The sequence below is a fragment of the Leucopleurus acutus genome, assembly GCF_964270905.1.
Source record: "Leucopleurus acutus genome assembly, chromosome: 7".
NCBI lineage: Eukaryota > Metazoa > Chordata > Mammalia > Artiodactyla > Delphinidae > Leucopleurus > Leucopleurus acutus.
The window spans coordinates 4,262,518-4,288,912 of record NC_139150.1 but is presented as its reverse complement, the minus strand read 5'-3'; the positions used below and the strand labels follow the sequence as shown (position 1 = coordinate 4,288,912).

The 26,395-nt window shown below is 44.2% G+C and overlaps 1 protein-coding gene across 3 annotated transcripts; it reads right to left on the bottom strand.

Annotated features, from left to right (window-relative positions):
• Positions 1–1,059: 1,059 nt before the first annotated feature.
• Positions 1,060–26,395, bottom strand: TTF1 (transcription termination factor 1). 3 transcript variants are annotated; one of them, XM_082841940.1, is made up of 11 exons: positions 26,374–26,395; positions 21,865–22,878; positions 20,308–20,534; positions 18,789–18,974; positions 17,775–17,853; positions 14,336–14,466; positions 11,096–11,330; positions 8,509–8,598; positions 6,832–6,897; positions 2,527–2,612; positions 1,060–1,628 (listed from the first exon to the last, which is right to left on the bottom strand). In XM_082841940.1, exons 2-11 carry the CDS (start codon positions 22,869–22,871, stop codon positions 1,447–1,449), a joined length of 2,289 nt encoding a protein of 762 aa, XP_082698066.1. In that variant the 5' UTR covers positions 22,872–22,878; positions 26,374–26,395; the 3' UTR covers positions 1,060–1,446. The 3 variants fall into 3 exon arrangements, with proteins under 3 accessions (XP_082698066.1, XP_082698067.1, XP_082698068.1); XM_082841942.1 differs by having other exon boundaries at positions 1,521–2,377; XM_082841941.1 differs by lacking the exon at positions 26,374–26,395 and having other exon boundaries at positions 21,865–23,147.

The following is a 26,395-nucleotide window of genomic DNA, read 5'->3' as shown; positions in this document are numbered from 1 at the left end:
ATCCGCCTGCCAATGCAGGGGACACGGGTTCAACTCCTGGTCCAGGAAGATCCCACATGCTGCGGAGCAACTAAGCCCGTGCACCACAACTAATGAGCCCACAGGCCACAACTACTGAAGCCCACATACCTATAGCCCGTGCTCCACAACAAGAGAAGCAACCAGAGTGAGAAGCCCGCGCACTGCAATGAAGAGTAGCCCCTGCTCGCAGCAACTAGAGAAAGCCTGCGTGCAGCAACGAAGACCCAACACAGCCAAAAATAAATATTTAAAAAGAAAATACTCATTTGTTCCCTGAATATGTATTGAGTGTCTATTATTTGCACAACACCATGATAGGTGCTGTGGATATACTGGTGACTGAGGACTCCTAAACTTGTTTCTCTGTATTCTTCCTTCCCTGATGACGGCAAGCTTGGAAAAATGCCTAGCTTTGTGGATGAATTGACCAACATCACACATCACGATGCTACACTCAGGAGACAAGGGTGCTGCACCTTGGCCCAGAGGGTGGCCTCACTGTATGGGATATTGCTCACCCACACCTTCCTTTCTATGTTCTCCCCTGTACAGATGAGGCTAGAAGCCTGGGCACTTTACTTCCCTTGCCAGCAAGGGAAGTCTAACAGAGGCAGTTTTTCCAGAAGCAATGGAAGAGATTGCTGGTTTCTTTGTTTTTTCCAGTTCAACACCAGATGAATTCTGTGACTGGCTTTGAGAGGGCATCTTGTATGAAAAATACCTATCTTTAAACACTAGAATCACACTCAGGAAGATGAGATACGCACTCCATGACAGGCACATGGGAACCGAAACCAGTTTGCGGGAACGCAAACTTCCCTGTACCACTTACCTAATACGCACACACACTAAAATATACATCTAAACAATTGAAAAACAGAAAGCAAAATGGCATGCATTATTAAAATTGTAAACATTCTCTTTTTTGCTGAATGCACGTATAGTTGAATCCACATCATGAAAATGTTCATTGGGGTAAATTCCCTGGCGGTCCAGGGGTTAGGACTCTGCGCTTTCACTGCCGAGGGCCTGGGTTCAATCCCTGGTGGGGAACTAAGATCCCATAAGCTATGTGGCGCAGCCAAAAAAAAAGAAAATGTTCGTCGGACATGACTACCCTCTGCTGCCATTAGAGGGACTTGGGATCCTGCTGTTGTATGAAAACCATTAGTTGTAATTATTTTCAATATAATAGCACAGAAAATATTAAATCAACTCATACACTTGCCTTTCTTTTCACATTCAGACAAACTTGGATATGAAATGTGAATCAATTTTTAATGCTCCACAATATGTTATTATTTTCATACCCTTCCTTTGGCTGTTGCACCTTCTTCAGTAAAATCAATAGTGAAAATAGCTTTATTGACACGTATATAAACACAACCAGACCTAGAAAAATGGACAAGAGAGAGTATCAGCCGCTTAACATTTTTCATCTCCGTCTTCTCCCTCACTGTCATCGTCACAATAAAAGATGTCTCGAAACAGGAAGACTGGCTTGGGGGTTGCCGGGGTCTGGATCTCAGTCCCTTTTTTCTCCATCTTCTTCTCTAATTTTTCTTTAAGCAACGGTAGACTAGTCTCATAAAGGTAGTCTATAATCTCTAAAGAAAAGAAATTGAATCTTGAGATGATCTGACAAAGCCTCTTCCCACGGTCAAAGGACGGACGGTGCGGATGACGACAACGCGTTGCTACTGGCATTACTGTGTGCAAGACCTGGCTCTAACTGCTTTATTCATAGTCACTCATTCAATCCTCTCAACAATCCTATGAGGTAGGCACCATTGTTCACCCGTTTTTCAAATGAGGCATAAAGACATTATGAAACTCATCCAAAGTCATAGAGTCAGGAGGGCGAAGCCAGGATTCAAACCCAGGAAGTGGTGTCTGCTGAACGCAAGGAGCATTTTGTCACACACTGCAGGGCGCAGTGTTACCCGAACCAGCGGTTCCCAAACAATGATGCTGGGCAGGCCACTGGCGACTCACTTGTGAGCTTGTTAGAGAAAAACCTAGCCTCTGGACCCAGACTAGAGACTAGGATCGACTGGGTCTGGGATGAGACCCAGGTATGTACCTTTTTCCCAAGTTCCCCACCTGACTCTGATACTCCAGGTTTGGGAATTACATATGTAAACCACCTACAAATGGCTGCAGAGAAGAAACTGTATCTCCAGTTTTTTGTGGATCAGTGTGTGTGCAGGCATGTGGTGTGAGCGTGTGCACGTGAGCACGTGTGCTGTGCAACCCAGAAGCACGCGCAGCTACTCACCCAGTGCTTGCTAAACGCCCGGCAGCCTGGTGACCACACTTTTCAAGCTCATTATCTCATTTAGTACTTCTGAAAGCCCTGTCAGGTAGGGGTTATAATTTGCCAATTTTCACCGTTTTCCATTTGAAGAATCTGAGGTTCCCAGAAGTCACTACCAGCGTGTCACACTACCAGCGTGTGTCCCCATGTGCTGCGCTTTTAATTATTCAGATACCGAAAATACTGACCTGGAAAAGTCTTCTTCTGCCAAAAGGGAACACAGGTAGCTTTCAGCTTATAAAATTTAGTTTGGACATAAGATGGAGGAACATCCCTTTAGAAAGGAAAAGGTGTCAAAAAGTTAGTGGCAGTTTAAAAGTTAATCATTTCAGTCCTGTGTACTAAGTGCATTGATTGAGGGGTGGTCTACAGACCTAAGCAGCTTTCTTAATCCTCATGTCTACACATGTGAGAAAAATAAGACACATATGAAAAGCTATTGTTCATCTGGTTAAACACACACACACAAAAGGAAGAAAACCAGCAGTACAACAAGACGAATTCTGTCTAAACTAGAACAATCTAAACTACCAGTTGGGACGACAAGGTGTAACGCTAGCTCACAGGGGCTCATGCTAACACTGTCTTCAGCCCCACCCTGAGGGCTCTCCGCAGAGCAACAAATAACCCTCACGACCACTCTGCGAGGGGGCTCCTACGCTTAGCCCTCGTTTTGGAGATGGTGAAACCAAGAGAAGATGGCCAAGATCTTACAGTGAATAAGGGGGGAAGGGCTGGGACTTCAATTGGGTCCACTCCAAATTCTACTTTTTTCTTTTTTTTTGATATCAGTTTTTTTTTTTAATGGAAGTATAGTTAATTTATAACATTGTGTTAGTTTCAAGGGTACAGAAGAAAGATTCAGTTATACATATATATATATATTATTTTTTCAGATTCTTTTCCATTATAGATTATTACAAGATATTGAGTACAGTTTCCTGTGCTATACAGTAGGTCCTTATTGTTTATGTATTTTATATACAGTAGTGTGTATATGTTTATCCAAGACTCCTAATTTACCCCCCTACCTCCCGCTAACCCTTTGGTAACCATAAGTCTGTTCTCTATGTCTGTGAGTCTATTTGTGTTTTGTAAATAAGTTCATTTGTTATCAGTTTTTTAAGATTCCACATATAATTGATATCACATGATATCTGTCTTTCTCTGTGTGACTTACTTCACTTAGTATGATCATCTCTAGGCCCATCAATGTTGCTGCCAATGGCAACACTTCACAAATCCTACACTCTTAACCACTACATTTAGGATAACTGTATATTTGTCACAATGCAAAGGCAGGGGTCTGGATTTTTTACTTTACAAAGCTAAATAAAGTGGATGCTTACGATATTCTGGTGAGTCAAATCCATTTTCCATTTACAATAAGTAGGACAGAAACAACCACATCTTAAATATTTTTTTAAAGTGAAAATCACTAACTTTACTTCCTGGGCACTCACTTCCTAAGCCATAAAAGTGTGGCATATTTGTTTCAGTGACTAATTAATCTAGTTGTTATATGATTAGTGGGAATAACTGGATCTGCTAGGTATGTGGAAGTACAAGACGGCTGGGCTCTTTCTGCCTCTTCATGGCAGCAGCTGCCCGCCACGTGTGCACTGCGTGCCACGCACTGTCTCCTTGCTGTCGTCCTCATCACGGTCCTGTTAAACGACTGCGCAGATGAGGAAACCGCGACGTGGAGGCAAGGGAGGGAATGACCTGCCCAAGGCTGGCTAAATGACGAGCAGAGTCCCAGGACTTGACGCCCGGTCCATCTGACTGCAAAGCCCAAGTTCTAGGGCATCTATGCCTTCCCTCTTCCCACAGCGCCCTGCGCGCAGGTTGTTCTGCAGATCAAAGCTCAGGCTTCAAGAAGTAACAATAACGGATCTGGACATTTTCAGACAAAGTAGGTGTTACATCTCATTAGGTGGAGATGCTTTCTTTAAAATCCTGCCTAAATAATTCACAAGGGAGGCTTAAAGAACCTGAGAGACCGAACTTTTAATTTAATTATTTTCACTGTTTTAACTCATTATTAAAGCTTTGAGGATGTACTATTTCCAATGGTATTTGACTGGATGCCATGATGTCTGTTTTAACAGCTCTGAGATTTCTAAACCTTAACCAGAACAATCAATATCTAAGTATATAATTCTACTTAAAATCATTAAAAACCCATTTCAATTTAAGAAATGTGATCTGAGGCAATGTCACAAGATACACAAACATTTATTGGAAAAGTCAGATTTTTCAAAAGCGGTTTGATATTACAGAGGGAGGGACATGTCGACATGAATACTTCTTAGGACGGGAGTTGGTGGGGTACACAGCAGGATACCCTTCCTTCAAAGCCCCTAACACCCTCCCCTCCCAGGGACCCACAAACCCAAGAGCTGGTGCCCCACTCCTGAGACGAGCTAGAAGAGGAAAGGGTTTGGAATCACGGGCATGTGTCTGTGGCTCCCAACAGGGCCTGCCACAAAAAGATTCCAATTCTCAAGTTTAAAAAAAAAGGACTGATCGTTCTTTGTCCATAATCCTGAGGTGTAAATAACTAACCAGCAGAACCAGTTTACACCCTTCCTAATGGATCAGTGACAACCTCACACCAGCAGCCACGTTTCTGAAAGGCAGCCAGGCTGCGGCAGCCCTGCTGCCCTCAGCACCCTTCCCAAACTAAAGGCCAGACAGTCCCTCAACATCCCCACCTCCCAAAGCGCACCAACCCCTGAGCCCCGCGATGCTCAACAACGTGTGCTGCTTAGAGAGACTGTGCTTTGCCAGCCAGCTCTCGGTTGCTTGGCTAGCAGTGAATTCAGGTCTTCCCAGTGGTGGCCTCTCCTCCAGTGGCAGGAACTGATTGAAAATGCAAGGACCGCAGCGATGAAGGCAGACAGCGGCAACTGAGGACATCTCACTCCTCGGGTGAGAGATGCAAATGAACAGCACACCAAAACCCCTGAGGGAAACCCGAAGACGAACAGCAGCTTGATGTGGTCTCAAAAGATCTCCCCGTGGCCATTTCTTTTCACCAAGAGAAAAACTTCCTTTTCTACAGTGGGGCAGTGTGGCAGAGGCCGCCAGAGCCAGGGGATCAAAATCAGAACCACATGCCTCCTGATGGGATGTGACCTGGTGACAGAAACACAGCCTCCCCCGTGACTGATTCCCACGTAAAATACAAAACCCAAATCCAACAGTGAGGAAGCGTCTGACAAACTCCCCAACTGAGGCAAGTTCTCCAGAACGACCAGCCTGTATTTTCCCACAATTTCAACGTCATAGAAGACAAAGGCATTAACAGATACACACTACTGTATATAGAACAGATAAACAACAAGGACCTAGCGTATAGCACAGGGGACTATATTCAATATCTTGTAATAACCTGTAACAGAGGGACTTCCCTGGTGGCGCAATGGCTAAGAATCCTCCTGCCACTGCAGGGGACATGGGTTCAAGCCCTGGTCCAGGAAGATCCCACATGTCGCAGAGCAACTAAGCCCGTGCGCCACAACTACTGAGCCTGCGCTCTAGAGCCCGTGAGCCACAACTACTGAGCCCACGTGCCTAGAGCCCGTACTCCGCAGCAAGAGAAGCCACCTCAATGAAAAGCCCACGTGCCGCAATGAAGAGCAGCCCCCGCTCGCCCCAACCAGAGAAAGCCCATGCACAGCAATGAAGACCCAACGCAGCCAAAAATAAATAAATAAATAAATTTAAAAAAATCTATAACAGAAAAGAATCTATAATGGAATCATTCTGCTGTACACCTGAAACATTATAAATCAACTATACTCCAATAATTAAAAAAAAAAAAGAAAAGGCAGAAGAACTCTGCAGATTAGAAGACACTAAGGAGACAGATCCTGGGCTGGATCTTAAACCAGGGGGAAAGTGTTATAAAGGACACGACTGGGATGCTGGGTGAAATTTGCATGGGGACTGTGTTTTAGACAATAGTAGTGCATCAGTGTCAGGTGCCCTCAGTACGATCACTGTGCTGATGCAGAGTAACAGCCTTGCTGAGGACATGTCGTCCACCATTAACACTGAAACGGTTAAGGGAAAGAATTCTATTCCCTTGTAGAAGGGAGCGGGAGAGGGAGGGAGGGAGGGATGATAAAGTCAACGTGGCAAATGGTAGAAGGCTAATTATGGGCAAAGGGACCATGGGTTCTTTGTCCCAGTCATAGCTGGTGTGCTCCATGAAGCTTTTAAGAGACTCTGCACACATTTCATTCACTCTCCTCAGGTGCCTTGGGGTGGAGGTGGTGGCTGGAGCGGAGGGAGGGCTGGTCTGATTTACCTGGTCCGGTACTTAGACAGGGCGTTCCCAATACATATATACACAAATACAATGTATAGATGAGTTCCATAAGCAGCAGGAATTTCAGTCCTGTTCTTCAAATCTGAGAGGCAGTCATTTATTAGAACTCCTCTCTGATTTTTTCATTAGCTTGATATTAAACAAATGGCCTTACCCTATGGTGCTAGCAAGATCTTCCCAGTCTATTTCATTAACATCTTCCACATTTATTTCATACAACCTATGAGAAAAAATAAAAATTAAGTTTTCAAGCCAAAAATCAACATGATGGACATCTTCATGGACTCACAGAATATTAAGAGCTGGAAGGTCTCAGCGTGTTCACCCCTGTTGCAGCTCCCTTGTTACACAGGCCCAGTGTCACTGGCATCCTAACCCAAGGTCAGCCCAAGGTCATGGGGTGAGCTACAGACCAAAAAAATCACCCTTCCTCCTCCTGAGCCCTTTGCATCTCCCACCAAGCCTAGTAAAAAACACAACTTCACAAGGAACTATATTCAGTGTGCTGTGATAAACCATAATAGAAAAGAATGAAATATGAAAAAAATATATATATGTATAACTGAGTCACTTTGCTGTACAGCAAAGGTTAAACACAACATTGTAAATCAACTATGCTTCAATTTTAAAAAAAAAAACAACACAGGGACTTCCCTGGTGGCACAGTGGTTAAGACTCCACACTCCCAATGCAGGGCGCCCGGGTTCGACCCCTGGTCAGGGAACTAGATGCCACATGTATGCCGCAACTAAGAGTCTGCATGCCACAACTAAGGAGCCCGCCTGCTGCAACTAAGACACGACGCAACCAAATAAATAAATAAATAATTAAAAACCAACCAACCAACCAACCAACCAAAAACACAACTTCACCATTCAGTGTAGACACACAAGAGTAGTACACATGTGTACTCAGCACTTACTATGTGACAGACACTGGGTTAAGACCTTGATACCCACTAATCCATTTACCCTCAACATCACCTGATGAAGCTAGGGGATTATGTCCTTTCCACAGGCCAGGAATCAGGGCTGAGAGCTCGAGTCATTGGCTCAAGGTTTCATGACTCATAGGCGGTACCCACAATGGAACCCAGGCCTGCCTGACGTGAGATGGCCTCCTTGGCTCTACTAGTCTCTGCTGTCTCTCTGGTAGAGGAGAAAAGGGGAAGGCAACCCCAGCCAGGCCAGCGTGGAGAACGAGGAAGCCCACCAATGAAGGAGAAGCAGGCTTCCTGACAGAGCGCAAGAATAATGAAGCTGGACAGGGCGGCCAGAATCCAAAGGTTTCTTCTGCTCTTTGCTGTTCCTCATTGGACACGAGCCCAGCTCCACTAGACTCGCTGACTTTGTAAAACAGGTCCATGTCTCCCTGTCCATCAGGGGAGGGAGGACTCTGCACGGACCAGGAACTCAAAGACAAAACTAAAGACCAAGCAGCAGTGACACCAACTAACGCGTGCTAGAGAGCAGTGGGGCTCGGCCTGAAGTATTTAGCTCCATTTTCCAATGGACAGAAGTAAGCCATGTCTATGTGAAAGCCTTAAAGACTAAAATAGCTATGTTTATTGAGTGCATGCTACGTTTTACATGCATTATTTCATTTCTTCTGCCAATAACACTAAGAGGCAGGTACTGTTATTATCATCCTCATTTAAGATAAACAAACCAAGACCTAGAAAGGTAGGAAACACGTCCAAGGTCATGCACGTAGAAAGTGCTGAAAGAGGAATATGAACCGTGGTGATCTTACTGCAGATTCTGCTGTTGAACAACTACTCTTTGGCTAGAGAGAAGAACACAGAAAATGTTGTCACTTTCTATGTCTGTACCTTTCAATGAGGTTGATCTTGGCCTGTAGGGCATTAACTCCCCGGTATACGTCCCGACCATTTGTCATCCTCTTGGTTAGAATTTCCGTCCTACATTGAAAGAAAGAAAAACAGTTTATTTTCGGGGTAAAGTTTCCATTAAAATGTCCTTTGTTTTCCTCATTTAAATTGTCCTTATTCAGAACCACTTTATAACATTTGCAACTCATCACTGCTAACATTTACCACCATCAAGAATATACCTTTTTTAATTTTTTTAAAGTGGGAAAGGGTAAATAAAGAGATAGAAAGTTGATGGTTATTGAAAATGAATGATGGATACAAGGAGTTCTAAGTTGCTGTGTGTTACACAATTTCCATAATAAACAGTTAAAAAAAGGGGAGGAAAAAAAAGAATAAGCCTGCTTGCAGGTGCTAAAGGGCGCTGTGTAAACTCAATTTATTTTTGCTTGTTTATAAAACAGAGAGACATTGCTCTTATTACCATTATAGCTGCTGAAACACCAAATTACACAGATTTAGTAAAGTCATCAATGATTCAATGATTCCTCTAAGGCCCAAAGTTCATGGCTGAGAGAAAGGGTTCCCTGAAGTTCCTAATGAGAGCAGCAGCTCAATTAAAAATATTTAAAAAGTGCTTCTCGTGAAGAGTGAAATTTGTCACAATGTGATGGACAGATCGTGAGCTGTAACATTTACTTTCTTGAGAAGGGAGGCACATGACGCACACACACAGAAACTGACACTGTTTTTACTAACAGCCACCCACATTCACTGGTTTGAAATGTACCCGCTGATGCCATTTCAATGTTTCATGAAGTAAATCTATGTTCAGCATTCAAGTTTCCTACATTTTTCTTCAAATTAAAAGAGAACCCTTGCATGTTATTTAATTATGCTGATTCTGAAGCACGGCTCCCCTTCATCATTGCCCTTTTAAGACACTGACATATCATCTTCCAACTGAGGCTTTATAACCCACTCCTTTTTTAAAAAAATTAATTAATTAATTATTTTTGGCTGTGTTGGGTCTTCGTTGCTGCACGCGGGCTTTCTTTAGTTGTGGCGAGCGGGGCTACTCTTCATTGCGGTACACGGGCTTCTCATTGCAGTGGCCTCTGTTGCAGAGCATGGGCTCTAGGCAGGTGGGCTTCAGTAGTTGTGGCACGCAGGCTCAGTAGCTGTGGCTCGCAGGCTCTAGAGCGCAGGCTCAGTATTTGCAGCGCACAGGCTTAGTTGCTCCGCGGCATGTGGGATCTTCCCAGACCGGGGCTTTGAACCCGTGTCCCCTGCATTGGCAGGCGGATTCTTAACCACTGCGCCACCAGGGAAGCCCCCACTCCTGTTTTTAAGTCTAAGATATAGGGGGAGAAAGGGCTCTGGTTCCTCCATATTACACACTTCCCCCCCTAAACATTATCTGTCCTTTGGAGCTTATTTCCTGAGGGTAGTCTTCTAGTAAAATAAATACTCTACAGCAGAACTGTAAGGTATATAAACAATACACAGTATAATCTAGGAGTTTGCTTTTAACATACAACACGCCCACTCTGGATTTCATTCTTCTTTAATGGTCAAGATGATGAAACTCCCTTTATGCAGGAGGCCTGGGTCGTGGGCTGTAGAACCACTGCTTCAAGCTGTCATGCTGCAGCTGAAAGTTGCAGTTGAAAGTTAGATCAGAAACCCTTCAGGGCTGGGAAGAGCTACACCAGGCAAACAACGTGCAGCAAGATCTGGACCGAAACTACTTCTTTGTGATGGATGCACCTAAAGATGTTCTAGGATGAAGAGCGTGACTGCCCTGCTTTGGATGAAGACAGAGGAACTGCTGAATTAGAAAGCAAAAGTAAAAAGGTGGAGCTATTACTGATCACTATGCTTGTGATTTCCCTCCTAAATATTCAGACGTTAATTTTGTATTTTTTTTCATGTTATAAATAGGTAACAACCTGGTTTTATGAAGAAAGGGACAGAGTGAAGAAACCAGAAGTCAATATTCAATATTAAGAAGATTCAAGTTCTGTTTACAAAACAGAAACAGACTCACAGACACAGAAAACAAACTTATGGTTACCAAAGGGGAAAGGGGGCAGGAATAAATTTGAAATTGCGGATTAGCAATTTCAAACTACAAACTACTATATAGAAAATAGATAAACAACAAGGTCCTACTGTACAGCACAGGAAACTGTATTCAATATCTTGTAATAAGTTATATTGGAAAAGAATGAAAAAATAATATATATGCATAACTGAATCACTTAGTACACCAGAAACTAACACAACATTGTAAATCAACTATACTTCAATTAAATAAATAAATAGAATAAAAGGTTCAAGTTCTTTATGAAGAAGCCACACAATGAATCAGGGTTGGCTAAATGCTAACTTAAATCAGCTATTGATATTGAAGTGGTTGGAGCAGCGGATTAGAGAGGATCATTCTTGACCTACTGTAAGGCTTTCCACGTGGTAGTTACAGATATTCTTAGTAACCTCAGCAGTCCACCCCTCTCCGGAAGTTGCTGAGAGACGGGCAGGGAATGCATCTTGTTGAAATTTATGTAAGAAGCCTCAAACTTACCACTTACTTTTGCACTGCATCCAATTCCTGGTTTCCACTTTAGCCTCCACTTCTACCCAGGATATGCCTTTGTAGAGTTTTTCCCGAACAACTGACAGGCGGCCTGCAGGATTCTCTTGGAGTTTAGAATCCATCTCGTTTAGCTCCTGGGGAGACATTTTCTTTAGAATCACTTCTTCAACAGCCTTGATTAGTTTCTGGGTCTCCGTCTTGCTCCAAGCACCATGATTTCTGTCTGTTGACGTAAAAGGATGGTCTTGAAGTTGCTAATTTATTTGCTTCCAAACACAATATTAACAACAAAATGATAATGATGGATATCTGTCATTTGACATCTCTCCAAACCCACAGAAGGTACAACACTAAGAGTGAACCCTAATGTGGACTGTGGACTCTGGGGGGTTAAGATGTGTCAAGGTAGCTTCATGGATTGTAACAAATGGACCACTCTGCCGGGGGGTGTTGAGAATGGGGGTGTGCTGTGTATGTATAGGGCAGGAGATAAGTAAGAAGTCTTTGTACCTTCCTCTCGCTTTAACTGTGAACCCAAAACTGCTCTAGAAAAATAGTCTTTTTTTTCCTTTATTTATTTATTTTCTTTATTTTTCTGGCTGCGTTGGGTCTTAGTTGTGGCACATGGGATCTTTGTTGAGGCATGTGGGATCTTTTGTTGCAGCGCAGGCTCTTTGTTGTGGTGCACGGGCTTCTCTCTAGTTGTGGCGTGTGAGTTTTCTCTCTCTAGTTGTTGTGCATGGCCCCTGTAGTTTGCGGCACACAGGCTACAGGGTGCGTGAGCTCAGCAGTTGTGGAGAGCGGGCTTAGCTGCCCCGTGGTATTTGGGATCTTAGTTCCCTGACCAGCGTCCCCTGCAACTGAAGGAGGATTCTTTACCACTGGACCGCCAGGGAAGTCCCAAAATAAAGTCTTTAAAAACAAAAAGATAAATCAGACACTTTTCAGAAGACAATGGGCAACATCTCAATTACACAAACATAAAACTATCAGTTATGGACTTCCCTGGTGGCGCAGTGGTTGAGAGTCCGCCTGTCGATGCAGGGCACACGGGTTCGTGCCCCGGTCTGGGAAGATCCCACATGCCGTGGAGCAACCAAGCCCATGAGCCACAACTATTAAGCCTGTGCTCTAGAGTCCGTGTGTCAGAACTACTGAGCCCGTATGCCACAACTACTGAAGCCTGCGCACCTAGAGCCAGTGCTCTGCAACAAGAGAAGCCACTGCAATGAGAAGCCCGTACACCGCCACAAAGAGTAGCCCCTGCTCGCCACAACTAGAGAAAGCCTGCACGCAGCAAATGAAGACCCAATGCAGCCAAACGAAACAAAACGAAACAAAAAAAACTATCAGTTACGTGCAAATCAAAATGAAACTACGAAAGTGGCCACAGATTCTTTTTAAGAACCAATCACACACACACACACAACCAACTGCAAAGAAAAAAATCCTTTCTTAAAGCAATCTTTTTTTTAACTTCGAAAAAGCTGTTCTTCCTGTTTCTAAGAGTAATACCTCCTGCAGGAAATTGTGAGGTTCCCAAACATTTAGTGGAAAGAGAATAACCAAACGACTTTCATGTTATATACATAACTCTCCCCAAGAGTTTCTAGAGTGAAATTAACAGCTGCAATGACGCCACCACAGTACTTGATGAAGAAGGCACCTGGGAATTTATTTTTTTCCTTCTTTTCTTTTTTTTTTTAACATTTTGCACTCATTAAGCTTTCTATTTTTTTTTAATTTTAAAAAATTTATTTGGCTGTGTTCGGCCTTAGCTGCAGCACGTAGGACCTTCGTTGTGGTGCGCAGGTTTCTCTCTAGTTGCGGAGCATGGGCTTAGTTGCCCTGCAGCATGTGGGATCCTAGTTCCCCGACCAGGGATTGAACTCGCGTCCTCTGAAGTGGAAGTGTGGATTCTTAACCACTGAACCACCAGGGAAGTCCCGGCACCTGTGAATTCCTAAAGCCAGTCCTTGGCGCAGGGCATCAAAAGCTTCTACGATTCGCTCTTCTTGTCTAGATGCTCACAGTCATGCTAAGGAAGAGGCCGCAAGCTGGCAGGCTACAGATATCTTTGATCTGGCCTACAGAATGTTATTGTTACTATTTCCCCAATAACAATTTGGATGAATATTTAAAAATCAAGAGAATCCCAAGAGGGGTTTCCCTGGTGGCGCAGTAGTTAAGAATCCGCCTGCCAACGCAGGGGACACGGGTTCAATCCCTGGTCCGGGAAGATCCCACATGCCACGGAGCAACTAAGTCCGTGTGCCACAACTACAGAGCCTGCGATCTAGAGCCCACGAGCCACAACTACTGAGCCCGTGTGCCACATCTACTGAAGCCCGCGCACCTAGAGCCCATGCTCCACAGCAAGAGAAGCCACCGCATTGAGAAGCCTGCGCACCGCAATGAAGAGTAGCCCCTGCTCACCGCAACTAGAGAAAGCCTGCGCGCAGCAATGAAGACCCAACGCAGCCATAAATAAATAAATAAATTTATTTATTTTAAAAAAGAGGGTCCCAAGAAAAAAAGATCTTGATTTCACACACACATGCAAATCCAGATGTTTGCTTTATTTCTTGGAAACTGGCAGAATTGGCTGCGCTGAGTCTTCATGTGGCACCGGTGGCCAGAGTTGGTGGCACAAAAGGCGTGGTCTCCACCACCTCAGAGTTTACCATGTGTGAACACGCAGACGCCTGTCTGGGACCCGCTGCATGGCTCTGCCTGCAGAGCCAGAGCACGTGAGCCTCTGGGCTGAAGCTAACACCCACTAAGGACTGTCTTCTGAAAGCAACTGGGGACTTTTTAAGGTGAAGAAGATAACCAAGGAAGCTTTTTATGAAAGAGGAGAAGAGACAAGAGATGACTGACACTGGTTTTGGGAAACGTCCCTGGCTAACAGGCCCTCCCTCTGATGGTTTCCCGGGCCACCTGGGGGAAGGGATCTTGGTGGCCCAGGCTCTCCTGCCCACCGGCTGAGTGGGTTTCAGTTTACCTGGCAGTTGGAGTCACACTGAAAGCTACTGAAATAAGGTGTGGCAGAAATCAGTCTGGTGAATTAAGGTTGCATCAATATGCGTGGAGAAATAAATGAATCAGTAAGAGAATGGCTGAAAAAGTGATGACTCTCTCAGAAGACAGGCCTGTAGTGATGCCTGGGCCCTGGGCCGCTGTGGGCTGATTCGTTCACCCAGGAGGGCTCTAGAGACCACGACTTACGACTGCTGATCTGGGAGAACTTCAGGGCCACAGAGAGGCTACTTCGAGACACCATCTCGCCAATCTTTTTCCAGTCGTTTCCATGGAGGGACTGGTATATCTTTAGCTTCTCGGTATCTCCTTTGCTATACCTAAGAGGAAGGGAAAACAGATCACAGCTGAGCATTAACCACAAGCTTAAAACCACTATTCTCACTGCAGCACGCTGCGACGCTGGGAGAAGCCGTATAGGGTGGGCTGTCAGGAAACCTGCTCAGCGCAGTCCTACCAAGGACCTGAGCCCAGATACTTCCTGTCTCGGCATCTCAACCATGAGCATCCTGTAAGTCGGTCACCGCAGTCCCTGGCTCATTTACACAGAGGCCAGGGCAAATAATCCGATCATGTTATTCCCCAGCCAAACCCATAAAGGCTTCACACAATAAAACCCAAACTTCTGACTGTGCCTGCAAAGCTCGGCGCTCCCTAAGTTCAGCCCCATTGGCCTTATCGGCCTTTCTCATCTCGGAGCCTCTGGACCTGTGGTGGGAATGGCCGCCCTCCACCGCTGGACAGCTCCTGCAAGCTCTTCAGAAGCAGCTTAAATGGTGCATCTTCAGAGGGGGCTTCCCTGACCGCCTGGGTTGGAGGTGTCCTGCTGTCCTCTCCCACAGGACACTCTGCTGCTCTCTCACTGCCCCCGTCACCACTGGCAACTGTACACTCGTGGCTTCCCTGGTTTATCTGACTCTTCGTCTAGGCCACCACTGGCCAATGGAAATATGAACCACAGATGTCATTTAGAATTTTCTAGTGGTCAGGGGAAAATTAATTTTATTTAGTTTTTTTTAAGATAATTTATTGGCTCAGGCAATTGAAAAGTCCAGATACAGGTGGGCCCTAGGGTTAGCTTAATCCAGGAGCTCAGTCAAATCACCAAGGACCACTTTCCACCATTCTACTCTGTCTTCCATGTTTTTGGTGGGTTCTTTTTGGCGGCAGCATGCGGCATGTGGGATCTGAGTTCCCCAACCAAGGATCGAACCCACGCCCCCTGCAGTGGAAGCACGGAGTCTTAACCACTAGACCACCAAGGAAGTCCCTAATTTTATTTAGTTTTAATGAATTAATAACATATTTTATTTAACTCAATATATTAAAAATGCAGCCATTTCAAGATGTAATCAGAACCTAAAAGTATGAATGAGATACTTTACATTCTCTTCTCCACACCAAGCCTTCTAAGTCCATTGTATACTTCACTCTTCAGCGCATCTCAGCTTGGACTAACCATAGTTCAAGTTCTCCATGGCCACACGAGGCTGGTGGTCACATGGATGGACAGCACAGCTCTGGAGGGGAAGTCCTCGGAGGGCAGGGACCCTGTCAGTTTCCTACACTTTGGTACCCGTAATGCTTGACAGACAACAGATGCTCAATAAAGATGTGACAGGGACTTCCCCGGTGGCGCGGTGGTTAAGAATCCGCCTGCGAATGCAGGCGACATGGGTTCGATCCCTGGTCTGGGAAAATCCCACATGCCGCGGAGCAACTAAGCCTGTGCGCCACAACTACTGAGCCTGCGAGCCACAACTACTGAAGCCCGTGCGCCTAGAGCCCGTGCTCCGCAACAAGAGAAGCCACCGCAATGACAAGCCCACACACTGCAACGAAGAGTAGCCCCTGCTCGCTGCAACTAGAGAAAGCCCGTGCGCAACAACAAAGACCCAACTCAGCCAAAAAAAAAAGGAGAGCTGTCATTAAAAAAAAAAAAGATGTGACAGATGCCTTAGCACAAATCTGTCACAGTTTAAGGAAGTTAAGATGCAGGAATCCCACATAAAAGCAAATATATTAAAAGAAAAGAACTAAAGTGCACTATAATATATGTGGATTTTGAGATTAAACATCTTAAATGTTTAAGGGAAGAAAAAGCCATCTTTATGACATTTTATAATTCCTTTTTGGGGGGAGGAAGAGGGGCCAGAAGTGGTAGTTTGTGTTATTACTAATGCAACACAAAAGCAGCCCTAGTAAAATACTAACCATTTCTAACGAGGGTGATCCACAACTACGTGGGACAGTACGATCCTAGCATTCTCAGAAATGTATCTAAAATGCAGAGCATGGTGAATAGAGATGCGAAATCCTTCACCATTAAGAATCAAGCTTTTTAGCAGTTTCCTTTATAAGGCAAGCAGGGTCTTCCTGAGATTTAAAACAAGACTTAAAGGTACCCTTGAAGCAACAAAAAAGAGGACATGAGAGAAAAACAGAGTGTACGAAAATGAGGAAACAGGTGCACTGACCTCCATGGCCCCTTGGAGCCTTACAATTCTTTGATTTTTGACTTTCTATGGTTTTCTCACTTAAGAGTTCCTTAAGCTGGAAAAATACTTTAAGGGTAAATGGTCATCGCAACGCAAATAATATGGTACCAATGAATGAACTTTATTATCAGAATGACAGACTTTCATTATTCGAAAAATGTCATTTCCCACAGTGATGTAACAGGTAGAAAAACATGTTACCTCATTCATTTACCAAAAGCATCTTTTTGGTCCCATTTAAAATGTCATCTTTAGTGAATTTCCTTGAAGTACACAACGGGGGCTTGGGAAAAAGGAAGGGCAGGTTTCAGTCTGTGTGGAGGCATCTTTCCTCTACTTCAGGTTTATTTCTTTTGGTAAAAATTTTTCAAAAGAAGCCAAGGTCATATCATGTTAAGTTCTGATAGTACCTATGTCCTGATTTAAAATCACGGCGCTAAGTAGGACCCAACTGGCCCTGCCAGATTCACTCCATCTGCCTCCTGGAAGTGAGATCAGTAGTTGAGCCCTAGGTGGCTGTCTGGGCCCTCAAGGGTAGGAGCTGACGCCTTCTCCCTCATCCCTTTGTCCTTAAGCAGAGTGCTTACCCACCACTGACGCTCGGTCTACATTTGTTTTATTTGGAATGTTGGAAACAGACCACAATTGGGCATTTTATTTAGGAAAAAAGGGAGGAGAGAATGGCCACTGCCACATGAAGCTCTGCATTGAGGCTGCCGAATCACACTTAAATGACCTCACACAAGTGCTCACCCCCACCTTCAAATATTTACTGAAAACCCAAAGCACTGGGCTCAGTGCTGGAGGGCACACATTACACTGAGAAGGAACGTCTGGGTTCACAAGGAGCTGACAACTTAGGAGGCTGCTGAGAAAACTGCACGGGTGACGCGAAGAGGCAGTGCATGGAGAATGCTAAAATGAAAGCATGAAGTAAAAGCCAGGGATTTAGAAATGGGAAGACGACAGAAGATTTATTCAAGAGGTGGAAACTCAACGGGTCTTTGGAGACATACACCTGACGACACATCTGGTTTCACACACGAAACTCTTCACGATTTTGTTGTGTACATTTTGATTTACAGTATCAGCAAAGACTAGAGAAATGCTCTGCTCAAGTTTTTTCTTACCTGCCTTTGTAATTGTTGACATCAAACATCTTCTTTGCTCGGTAGTATACGAGTTTCCAGGGCCGGGCAATGCCCTTACCTAAAGTCGGAAGAGAGGTGGTCAGAGGGACAACTAGAGCGTGGCATGAAATGCAGTCGCGATTATAAAAGAAACCCAGAATGGCCCCTTTTTACAACATGCGCTATCCTAGACCCCAGGTGGAGGTTGCAGTTTCCTATGTCCTGCAGAAAGCCGTCTTGGGGAGCAGATATACAAAATCCCCAGTTTCCTTGGCGATCTCTGAAAACTAGATGCTTAGCATGTAGAAGCTCTAGCTTCTGGTCTACTAAATTCATGGAAAAGACCCTTATTAGGCAAAGGGATTTTAACATAATCTGGAGGTGGAGGACACACTCCAGCAGTTCTCCATAAGACAAACAAAAAACCTTTGCAAATGAATAAGCTTTTTCCTGCTTTGCCACTCTAAAGATGAAAGGATCCCCCAGCAGGGGCTCATTGTTCTGTTTTCCTTTGTGCATTCCACCTAAGAAATTATCCTCTTTAAATCAAGAGAGATTTTTTTTTCCAGTCCAAACCTACATTGCTTCATGACCTTCTAACTTCCCCAGGATACCTCCAAGAGGAGGGTTCCAGCTCAAAGCACAAATATGGCTCTACTTAAAAAACTTCAGAGACTCTGGTGTATACCAGAGTACTTTGTGCAGTATGTGCAAAAAATACACAATAGAGGACAAGAAGAGAGACCAAAACCGTAACGGTTACCAAGTAGGAAAGCTGGAAGCTGATCATCTAATTTGTTAGAAAATCTGTAAAAGCACTATTCTTGGGAGACATGAACACATTCCAAATCCCTGAACGTATAGGCTGGCAATAAAAATACTATTAACGTAGCAGCAGCTAACATGCACTCCATGTACTGGACGGGCCAGGCACTGTGCTCAGTACTCACCGCGGTTATCTGTGTAAGGCTGGAAGGCTATGGATGGTCAAAGAGGCCACAGTTCTAAACTTACCAATGTGCAATCTAAACGAGTATTTTCTTTTTAAGTCGGTGATTAGAGATTTCTCCTCTGGGTATCTGTCTGTGTACAGCAGCTTGTCTGCATTCTCGATTCCTGTCAGAGACAGAAATTCTTGCACGTTTTTCTCTAACTGCTTATTTTCCTTCACGGAAAACTTGCCAAATTTAATAGCGACACCTAGGATTTGGGGCAGGAGAAAAAGGTACACAACTGTCAACGATGAATGAAAGCGAACCACCGCTTGGTCTTTAGCAATTACAACAGCACCCGTCAGCTCCTCCCTACCTATCGGGGAGCAGCCCCCGCTTGTGCCCTTGACATTCGCTCTCCTGCAGAGTTCGGTCTAAACCACACTGTCCTCCCAAAGTCTTCCCTGGTCATCCTACTCCAACGTGACCTTTCTTGTGTCATCAGTTCCTTTTTACAGTTATTTAAAAAATAAATTAACAGTAATAGATATTCATTAAAAATTCAAACAGTATTGAAATAAAAGTTTAAAAGAAGCCCCCCCCTTCACTCTCCTCTGCCCCTCCTCCCCGCAAGGCAGTGCTGGGAACTGGTTGGCACAAACCTGAACATGTATATTCTCTACGTATATATATTCGGGGGAGGTGGGGACAATGTCACTGCAATTTACGTTCTATTCCTCGTCATAACTCAAAGCACTGAAGTCTCATTATTACTGCCTGCATTACACAGTACATTTTCCTAATCTTAGACTTATTTTAAAAATCTTTCATAAAATACGTACTCATAAAAATGTCAACACAGAATACAGAAATAAAACGGGGTCCTTCTATAGATATTTCCCTGTAAATTGTGTTTTTCTTGATCAATTTGTCTATTTTTTAAAAAAAACTAATCTTATCAACATGATTAATTCCGTAAGGCTAAGGCCCCTCTTTTTACTTTTTTCAATGACCAGTGGCACTGGGCCTCACACAGCAGATACTCATCAGTAAGTACTGCTCACCTGCAGTACACAACCTTACATTTGTAGTTCATTCTGAAACCCAATAAGCTTTCTGGGAGGTTCTTGTAACACAGTGAAATCAAGAAGGAGACCAAGCTGGGTGTTGCCTGAAGCCATGCCCACTACAACCAGCTCACCCTCAAATTAATATCCTTGAAATTACACCTCATCGAAGCTGACGATGTTGATGTGCGTGTTTTAATTTGATTTCACTTGTGCCCCCCTCCCAGCGTCTCAAGCACTTAACCTCCTCCCCGTCTTCTTCCGGGCTTGATATTCTAGTCTGTGGATCACTGGATCCATTAGCCCCGTTTTTCCTCGCCTCCCCTATCAGAAGTTGGGCAAAGAAGAGGAAAGCTAGTGCACTTCATTTTGGTAATTTTACAGTGCAGATAACGATTCTGGAAGGAGATAAAGCTGAAAGTAGCTAAGGGATGCTTTTTGTGAATCTATAAATCTGAATCGCTCACAAAAGAAAGCCAGGGCTAGTTACGCATATAGAAAAGTTCAACAAATATTCAAGTTCCACAAGCTTACCCTGGGCTTTAAATTCTTTAAAGCGTCCCAAGTCATCCCGATACATTCGCTTAATTGTAGTGGCAGCCCTCTCCTTGATATCAGGGATGAACTCCTGGAGCTGCCTCACAGCAGAATCCAAATCCACGTCTGAATTATCTGAATCTCTCGAATCTTCAGATAAATACTTGGTTTCAGGATCTTTAGCCGACTCCAAATTGCTTTCTTCTTCATTTGTAGGTTCTAATCTAAGGAGAAAAACTGGATTGACTAACACTGACAGGTCACGTGCCCTAACGGCTTTCAGATTCTTTTCTTACAGTGACTCTCCCTTTGACTACAACAGCATTAAAGCTGGAAGGGATCTTGGAGTTGATTCAGTCTGTGATGTCTGAACTCTTTAATGTAGCTTTACTAACTTGGATACACCTCAGAGGCTGCCTGGAAGGTAAACATGTTGCCCTAAGCCCTATTTCCACCAGGCATTGCTTCTTATGTTACAATTTCTCAACTGTATTGTTTCAGATAGTGACTTCCTAATAAGCTCAGCCCTCTTCTACGGCCCATGGATACTCAAGACACCTCCCCCCCCACAATGAGTTATGTTTTATAATAATGCTTACTAATTAGTTAAGTCAATATTCAGGGTTTACATTGTTACAATTGCTTCATTGCAGTTAACAATGCCCACATATTTTCCCCTTGGCAGTATAAAGAAAACATAGTTTTCTATGTATCTATCACTAATTCACTCCCACAAACTTTCGGCCAGATGTTCAAAGCTGCTCTTAGCCAACTGCATCAGCTAACCACCCAGACAGGAAACTGAAACAAAACAGAAACAAAACGGTACGCATTTGTCTGAGCGGAGGGTCAACAGCTTTCACAGGTCCACAGCCCCAAACAAGTTAAGAACCACAGGCCAAGAACATTCCTGCCTCGTTATCAGTGATCTAAAAATGTCCCCAATGAGAAGGCACAGAGGCTGATGTGAGTTGGGCCCTCTGCCATTTAACTTCTATGTGAAACTATTTTAAGTCAGGACAATCTAGCAAATGTAAGAAAGTCACAGAGTAGAAATGGGGAAAAACCTGTCCCGACTCCCAGGAACTGAAATAAAGTGCTTTAAAAAAAAAGTCCTGCATCTATTCATCGGCCAGTATACTTAAATGATAATTATATAAATAATGATATCTAAATTTCTTTTATTAGGGAGAACCCTAATTCAAGTTTTTTTCCTGTTCCGTAACATTCTAAGTTCTCTGATCCTTTCTCCTATCTCTGTACATATAGACAAGGTAATTGTGGGGTCTTAAAATTCTTTTTAAACTTATACAAAGAGTTTCAGGGCTGGAATAGTTCTTAGTGAAAACAGACTCTAACTGCCTTATTTTATATGTGAAGAACGGAAGGTACCTGCCAAGTTACTCAGTTAAATGTACACAACATCCTATACATTTGATGGTCTATCTCTCTTTGATTTCTGCCACTTACTATGGCTGTGCTGAACAAAGAGGCAACCGGCAGACATCACACCCAAGACACACACCATCAGAAGGCTCAACACCCGCACATTACCTCTGCACCTCTTCTGAACAGGCCTGGGGTTTCTCCTCTTGTGGTCTGGGTTTCACACTTTCTTCAATCAAGGTACCATGACCTTCCACTGAATCAAAGAGCGTGTCCTCAGAGTTCGTCCTGAGGACTGAAAAATCACCACCAGGTGCCACGGCAGTATCAACAGATCTTCTCTTCCTTTTCTTAGACTTTTTCTTGAGGCCACTGGATTCCTGATTGCCTCCTGCAGTCCCGACCTCACCAATCACTTGCGATCCCTCTGAGTATATGTTCTCAGCGCTCTCAGGCGCAGGCAAGGCCTCAAATTCCTGGCCATTTGGACGCTTCCTCTTTCTTTTCTTAGACTTGCTTTGATCTGCAGACACTGGTAGTTGCGCAATTTCACCTTCTTGGCCCATGGGAGGCTGGGGTTCCTGCTCTTGGGATTCTGATCCGGGCAGGGTAATGCTTGCACCCAGACTTCCCTGGACAGCATCACAGGATGCAACTTTCCTCCGATGTTTTTTCTGCTTTTTCTCCCGAACTTTATCAGGCAGTTCTGACTCATGTTCATGTGACGTAGTAACTAAATGCGGTTCATCTGCTTCACGCCCTTTTGTTGACTTTCGCTCCTTGCTTACATCAATGTAAACGACATCGACATTCTTTGTAAAATTCTTTGGTGTGTTCTCAATGTTTTCTTTATTCACCAGGACGTATGCAACACCTGCTTCCTTATCGACCCCCAAAGCACCTTTTCTTCTCTTTTTACTCTTTTTGGGTATAGAAGTGGCCTTTTCAGTCTCATCGCAAATTTCTGATTTTTTCAAAGGAGAAGAAACAAGATGCTGGGCATCCTTTCTCTTTTTTTTACCCTTAGTTATGTCAGCCTGTTCATTTGCCAGGGAGGAGTCTCTGAAACTTTCATGGGGATGCCTCCCATGTCTCTCCTTATGTACAGAATGCTTAGTCTTTTTCTTGACGAAAACTGGAGTGTGGGTTTCCAAGCTGCTTGATTCTCCTTCCATTTTACTCCTATAGGGAAATGGAACCACATGGTTTATTTTTGCAGAGCATTTTAAACATTAGCCTCAGGAGAAAAAAAAAAAAAATCACACAAAAACGAAATTGCAGAACAAATGACAAGGCTGGAGTCATGATTATAAATTTTCTATTATTCTAAATGCGTAGCAAGCTCACTGTAATTCACTTGTCTGGTTCCACTGCCTTTATGATATGAAAAAAAAAAAATAGTTAATTGAGAACAGTGCTCTGCCATGATCGGGCCCTTGTTCCCCCACGGCCTCATCTTCTACCTCTCCTCTCAAACTCTGTGCTACACATGCCTTTTTTTTTTTTTTTTGGTTCCCCAAACATGCTCCAATCCTTTCCCTGGCTTGAGGTCTTATAAATCACGACTCCCTCTCTCTGGGCTGCTCTCCGCTGTCTCCTACCCCTCCCTGCCGCCTTTCATCCTTCAGAGCTTGGTTTGAACATTGCTTCTTCTAGAAAGCTTTAAAAGAATATAAACATTATGATACCATGCATACTACGTTAAGAGAATATAAATGTTATGATGCCGTGTATATTACGTTAAGAGAATATATACATTATGATGCCATGTATATTACATTTAAAACACAAAAAAAGTTTCATGTATCTTTTCTGAATGGATACATATGTAGTAAAACTATGAATACAGCATGGGGATTATAACTGGTAAATTCAGGGATTAGGGACAAGTAGAGAGCCAATTTCTCTTACATCTGTAATCTTTTATTTCTTAACTGGAGTAATGAGTACAGGGGTATTTGTTATATTTTTGTCTACTCTTTTAAAGTGAACTGAAATAGTTCACTTTTTAAAAAGCAAGGGGCAGAACAAGAATGCAGACTGCTTTCACTTAAAAACAAGCATTAAGGACTTCTCTGGTGGCGCAGTGGTTAAGAATCCACCTGCCAGTGCAGGGGACACGGGTTCGAGCCCTAGTCCAGGAAGATCCCACAAGCCACAGAGCAACTAAGCCCGTGCGCCACAACTACTGAGCCTGTGCTTTAGAGCCCGTGCTCTGCAACAAAGAGTAACCCCCGCTTGCTGCAACTAGAGAAAGCCTGCGTGCAGCAATGAAGACCCAACACAGCCATAAATAAATAAATTTATTTTAAAAAACCACAAGTGTTAAAACAAGCAACTGAAGGATGTAAACGTACTGTTTTAAGTATTTACCAAAAAAAGAGAGAGAGAGAGAGAAAAGAAAGAAACCTTTTCTGACCCCTTGAGCTTGGCCCATTCCCCAAATGATATACTTTCATAGCAAACTATTTCTCTTTTGTAGCATTTAGCCCAGCTGTGGTTCAGAGCGGGGACATCAAGTATCCACTGACCTCAAACTAGAAGATCGCCTCTTTGAGAAAGAGGCTGAATGGGCCTTGTTAGTGTCCAACAAAAAGTCCAAGTTCTGCAATAAGTAGGAATGAAGTTTAATAAGGCTCCAATGTCAATTCTTATACAGAGCACGTGCATTCTGGAGTTTAAGTACAGGAATGGAAATGTACTTCACAAAAGACATGGTTAAAAATATATACAAATACATCTTACAACTCTCCTTGCTCCGTATTGCTTCTGGGTTTCAATTTTTAAGATTTTATTTCTCTGCGACTAAAAGTAATACTAAAGGTAATACGTTTACATGGTTCAAACATCAAAATAATCCGTCCATATTTCCCCTCCTTTCTCACAGAGAAGGTAGCATCTGTATATTCTGATCTGCATTTTGCTATTTCCACTTAACAACAGATCCTGGAGACCTCTCTGTGTCAGTGGTCTTTCAAGTCTGAATGCTCAAGCACATTTTCTACAGAAGGTACCTACTTTCTCCTAGGTAGTCAAGAAGCTATAAGAATTGTCTAGCTGGAAGGATGGGGAACAACAAACATGTGGACTGATACCTATAAACCAAATCTACCAGCCCCAGGATCTCACCTCCAACGGAGGCACCAAGAGCTTTGGTTAAGGCCTTCCTCCCTGGTGTCACCCAGAGATGCACAGAAACCCCTTCTTAACCCACTTCTTTGCAGCTTCCACCTCCATGACTCCCCCCTGAGACTGCTCCAGTTAGAGCGCCTATGACCTTCGCGCCACTAAATTCAAGAGATACCTTCCTGGCCCATCTTTCAGGATCTCTCTCTCTCTCTCCTTGGCTGCACCGCGTGGCGTGGTGGAAATCTTAGTTCCCCGACCAGGGATCGAACCCGTGCCCCCTGCAGTGGAAGCACTGAGTCCTAACCAATGGACCACCAGGGAATTCCCTCAGGATCTCTCAATAACAATGAACAGAGCAGATAATTCCTTTTAATATTTTTACCTTCCATTAGTTTCTTTCTTTCTTTTTGTAAATACCTGTATGCTTCTCCTTCTGGTCTCTTGAACTCAGCACCACGTTTTAAATATATAGTCACTTCCCACTAAAATCTTCTTATGGCTTCTCCATTATTCTTTATAAATTTGTTTATTTTATTTTATTTATTTTTGGCTGTGTTGGGTCTTCGTTGCTGCGCGTGGGCTTTCTCTAGTTGCCGCGAGCGGGGGCTACTCTTCGTTGCGGTGCGCGGGCTTCTCATTGCCGTGGCTTCTCTTGTTGCAGAGCACGGGCTCTAGGTGCGCGGGCTTCAGTAGTTGTGGCGCACAGCCTTAGCTGCTCTGAGTCATGTGGGATCTTCCCGGGCCAGGGCTCGAACCCGTGTCCCTACACCGGCAGGTAGATTCTTAACCACTGCGCCACCAGGGAAGTCCCTCCGTTATTCTTAAGATAAAGTCCCAAATCCTTACAGACCTACCATGCCCTTCATGATCTAGTCTAGTCCATGCCTACCCCTCCACCTCTCATTTCTCCCTGGGTTTCAGACATCCTGTCTTCTTTCCGTTCCCAGAATACACCATGATCCTTCTCGTTATCAGGGACCTTACAAAAGCATCTCATTTTCCCAGGAATGCCTTTCCTCCGTTACCTTTCTGCGCTATAACTGGTCTAAGTTTGAACCTCACTTTCTCTTCTGGGTCCCGCCTTCTCGTTACAATGTTTCTCAACAGTCCAGCTGCTTCCCTACGGCACTTCGCTCCGTTGGGACATAACCGGCCTCCTAACGGCTGGGATCTTCTCGTCCGTCTGGTTCCCAAATGGTTACCCGGCGTTCGATATATATGGATATACACTTATTCGGAACATACCACTTCCCGCCGTGCAGGGACGTGCCCAAGCCTGGTCCCGATCCCCTCCCCACTTTGGGGTGCCCTGGAGACCCTGCTCTGCCCCGGGGTGGGCGTTCCGGGGCTGAGAGGGAGGAACGAACGAGAGGTTCCCGAGTGGAGGGGCTTGGAGAGGCTGCGGAGAAAACAGGCGCCACCCTCAGCCCTGGGGACCTGGGCCAAAGGCGGGCCTCCGGGGAGGTGAAGACAGCAGCCACACACCGCTCGGTTCAGACACGCAAACTGGGAAAAAAGCCGGAGCAACTATAAAGCGCTTTCACCTACCTTCAGAACGCGTCGCCTCCTG

Bases quoted from the DNA above. Each gene is read 5' to 3' on its own strand.
- TTF1 (XM_082841940.1), bottom strand. From the start codon at position 22,871: ATGGAAGGAGAATCAAGCAGCTTGGAAACCCACACTCCAGTTTTCGTC. The intron at 18,975-20,307 runs GTAAGCTTGTGG...CCCAAATCCTAG, and splicing joins TAAAGAATTTAAAGCCCAGG to GTGTCGCTATTAAATTTGGC. The intron at 11,331-14,335 runs GTAAGTCGTGGT...TTACGTCAACAG, and splicing joins GTTCTCCCAGATCAGCAGTC to ACAGAAATCATGGTGCTTGG.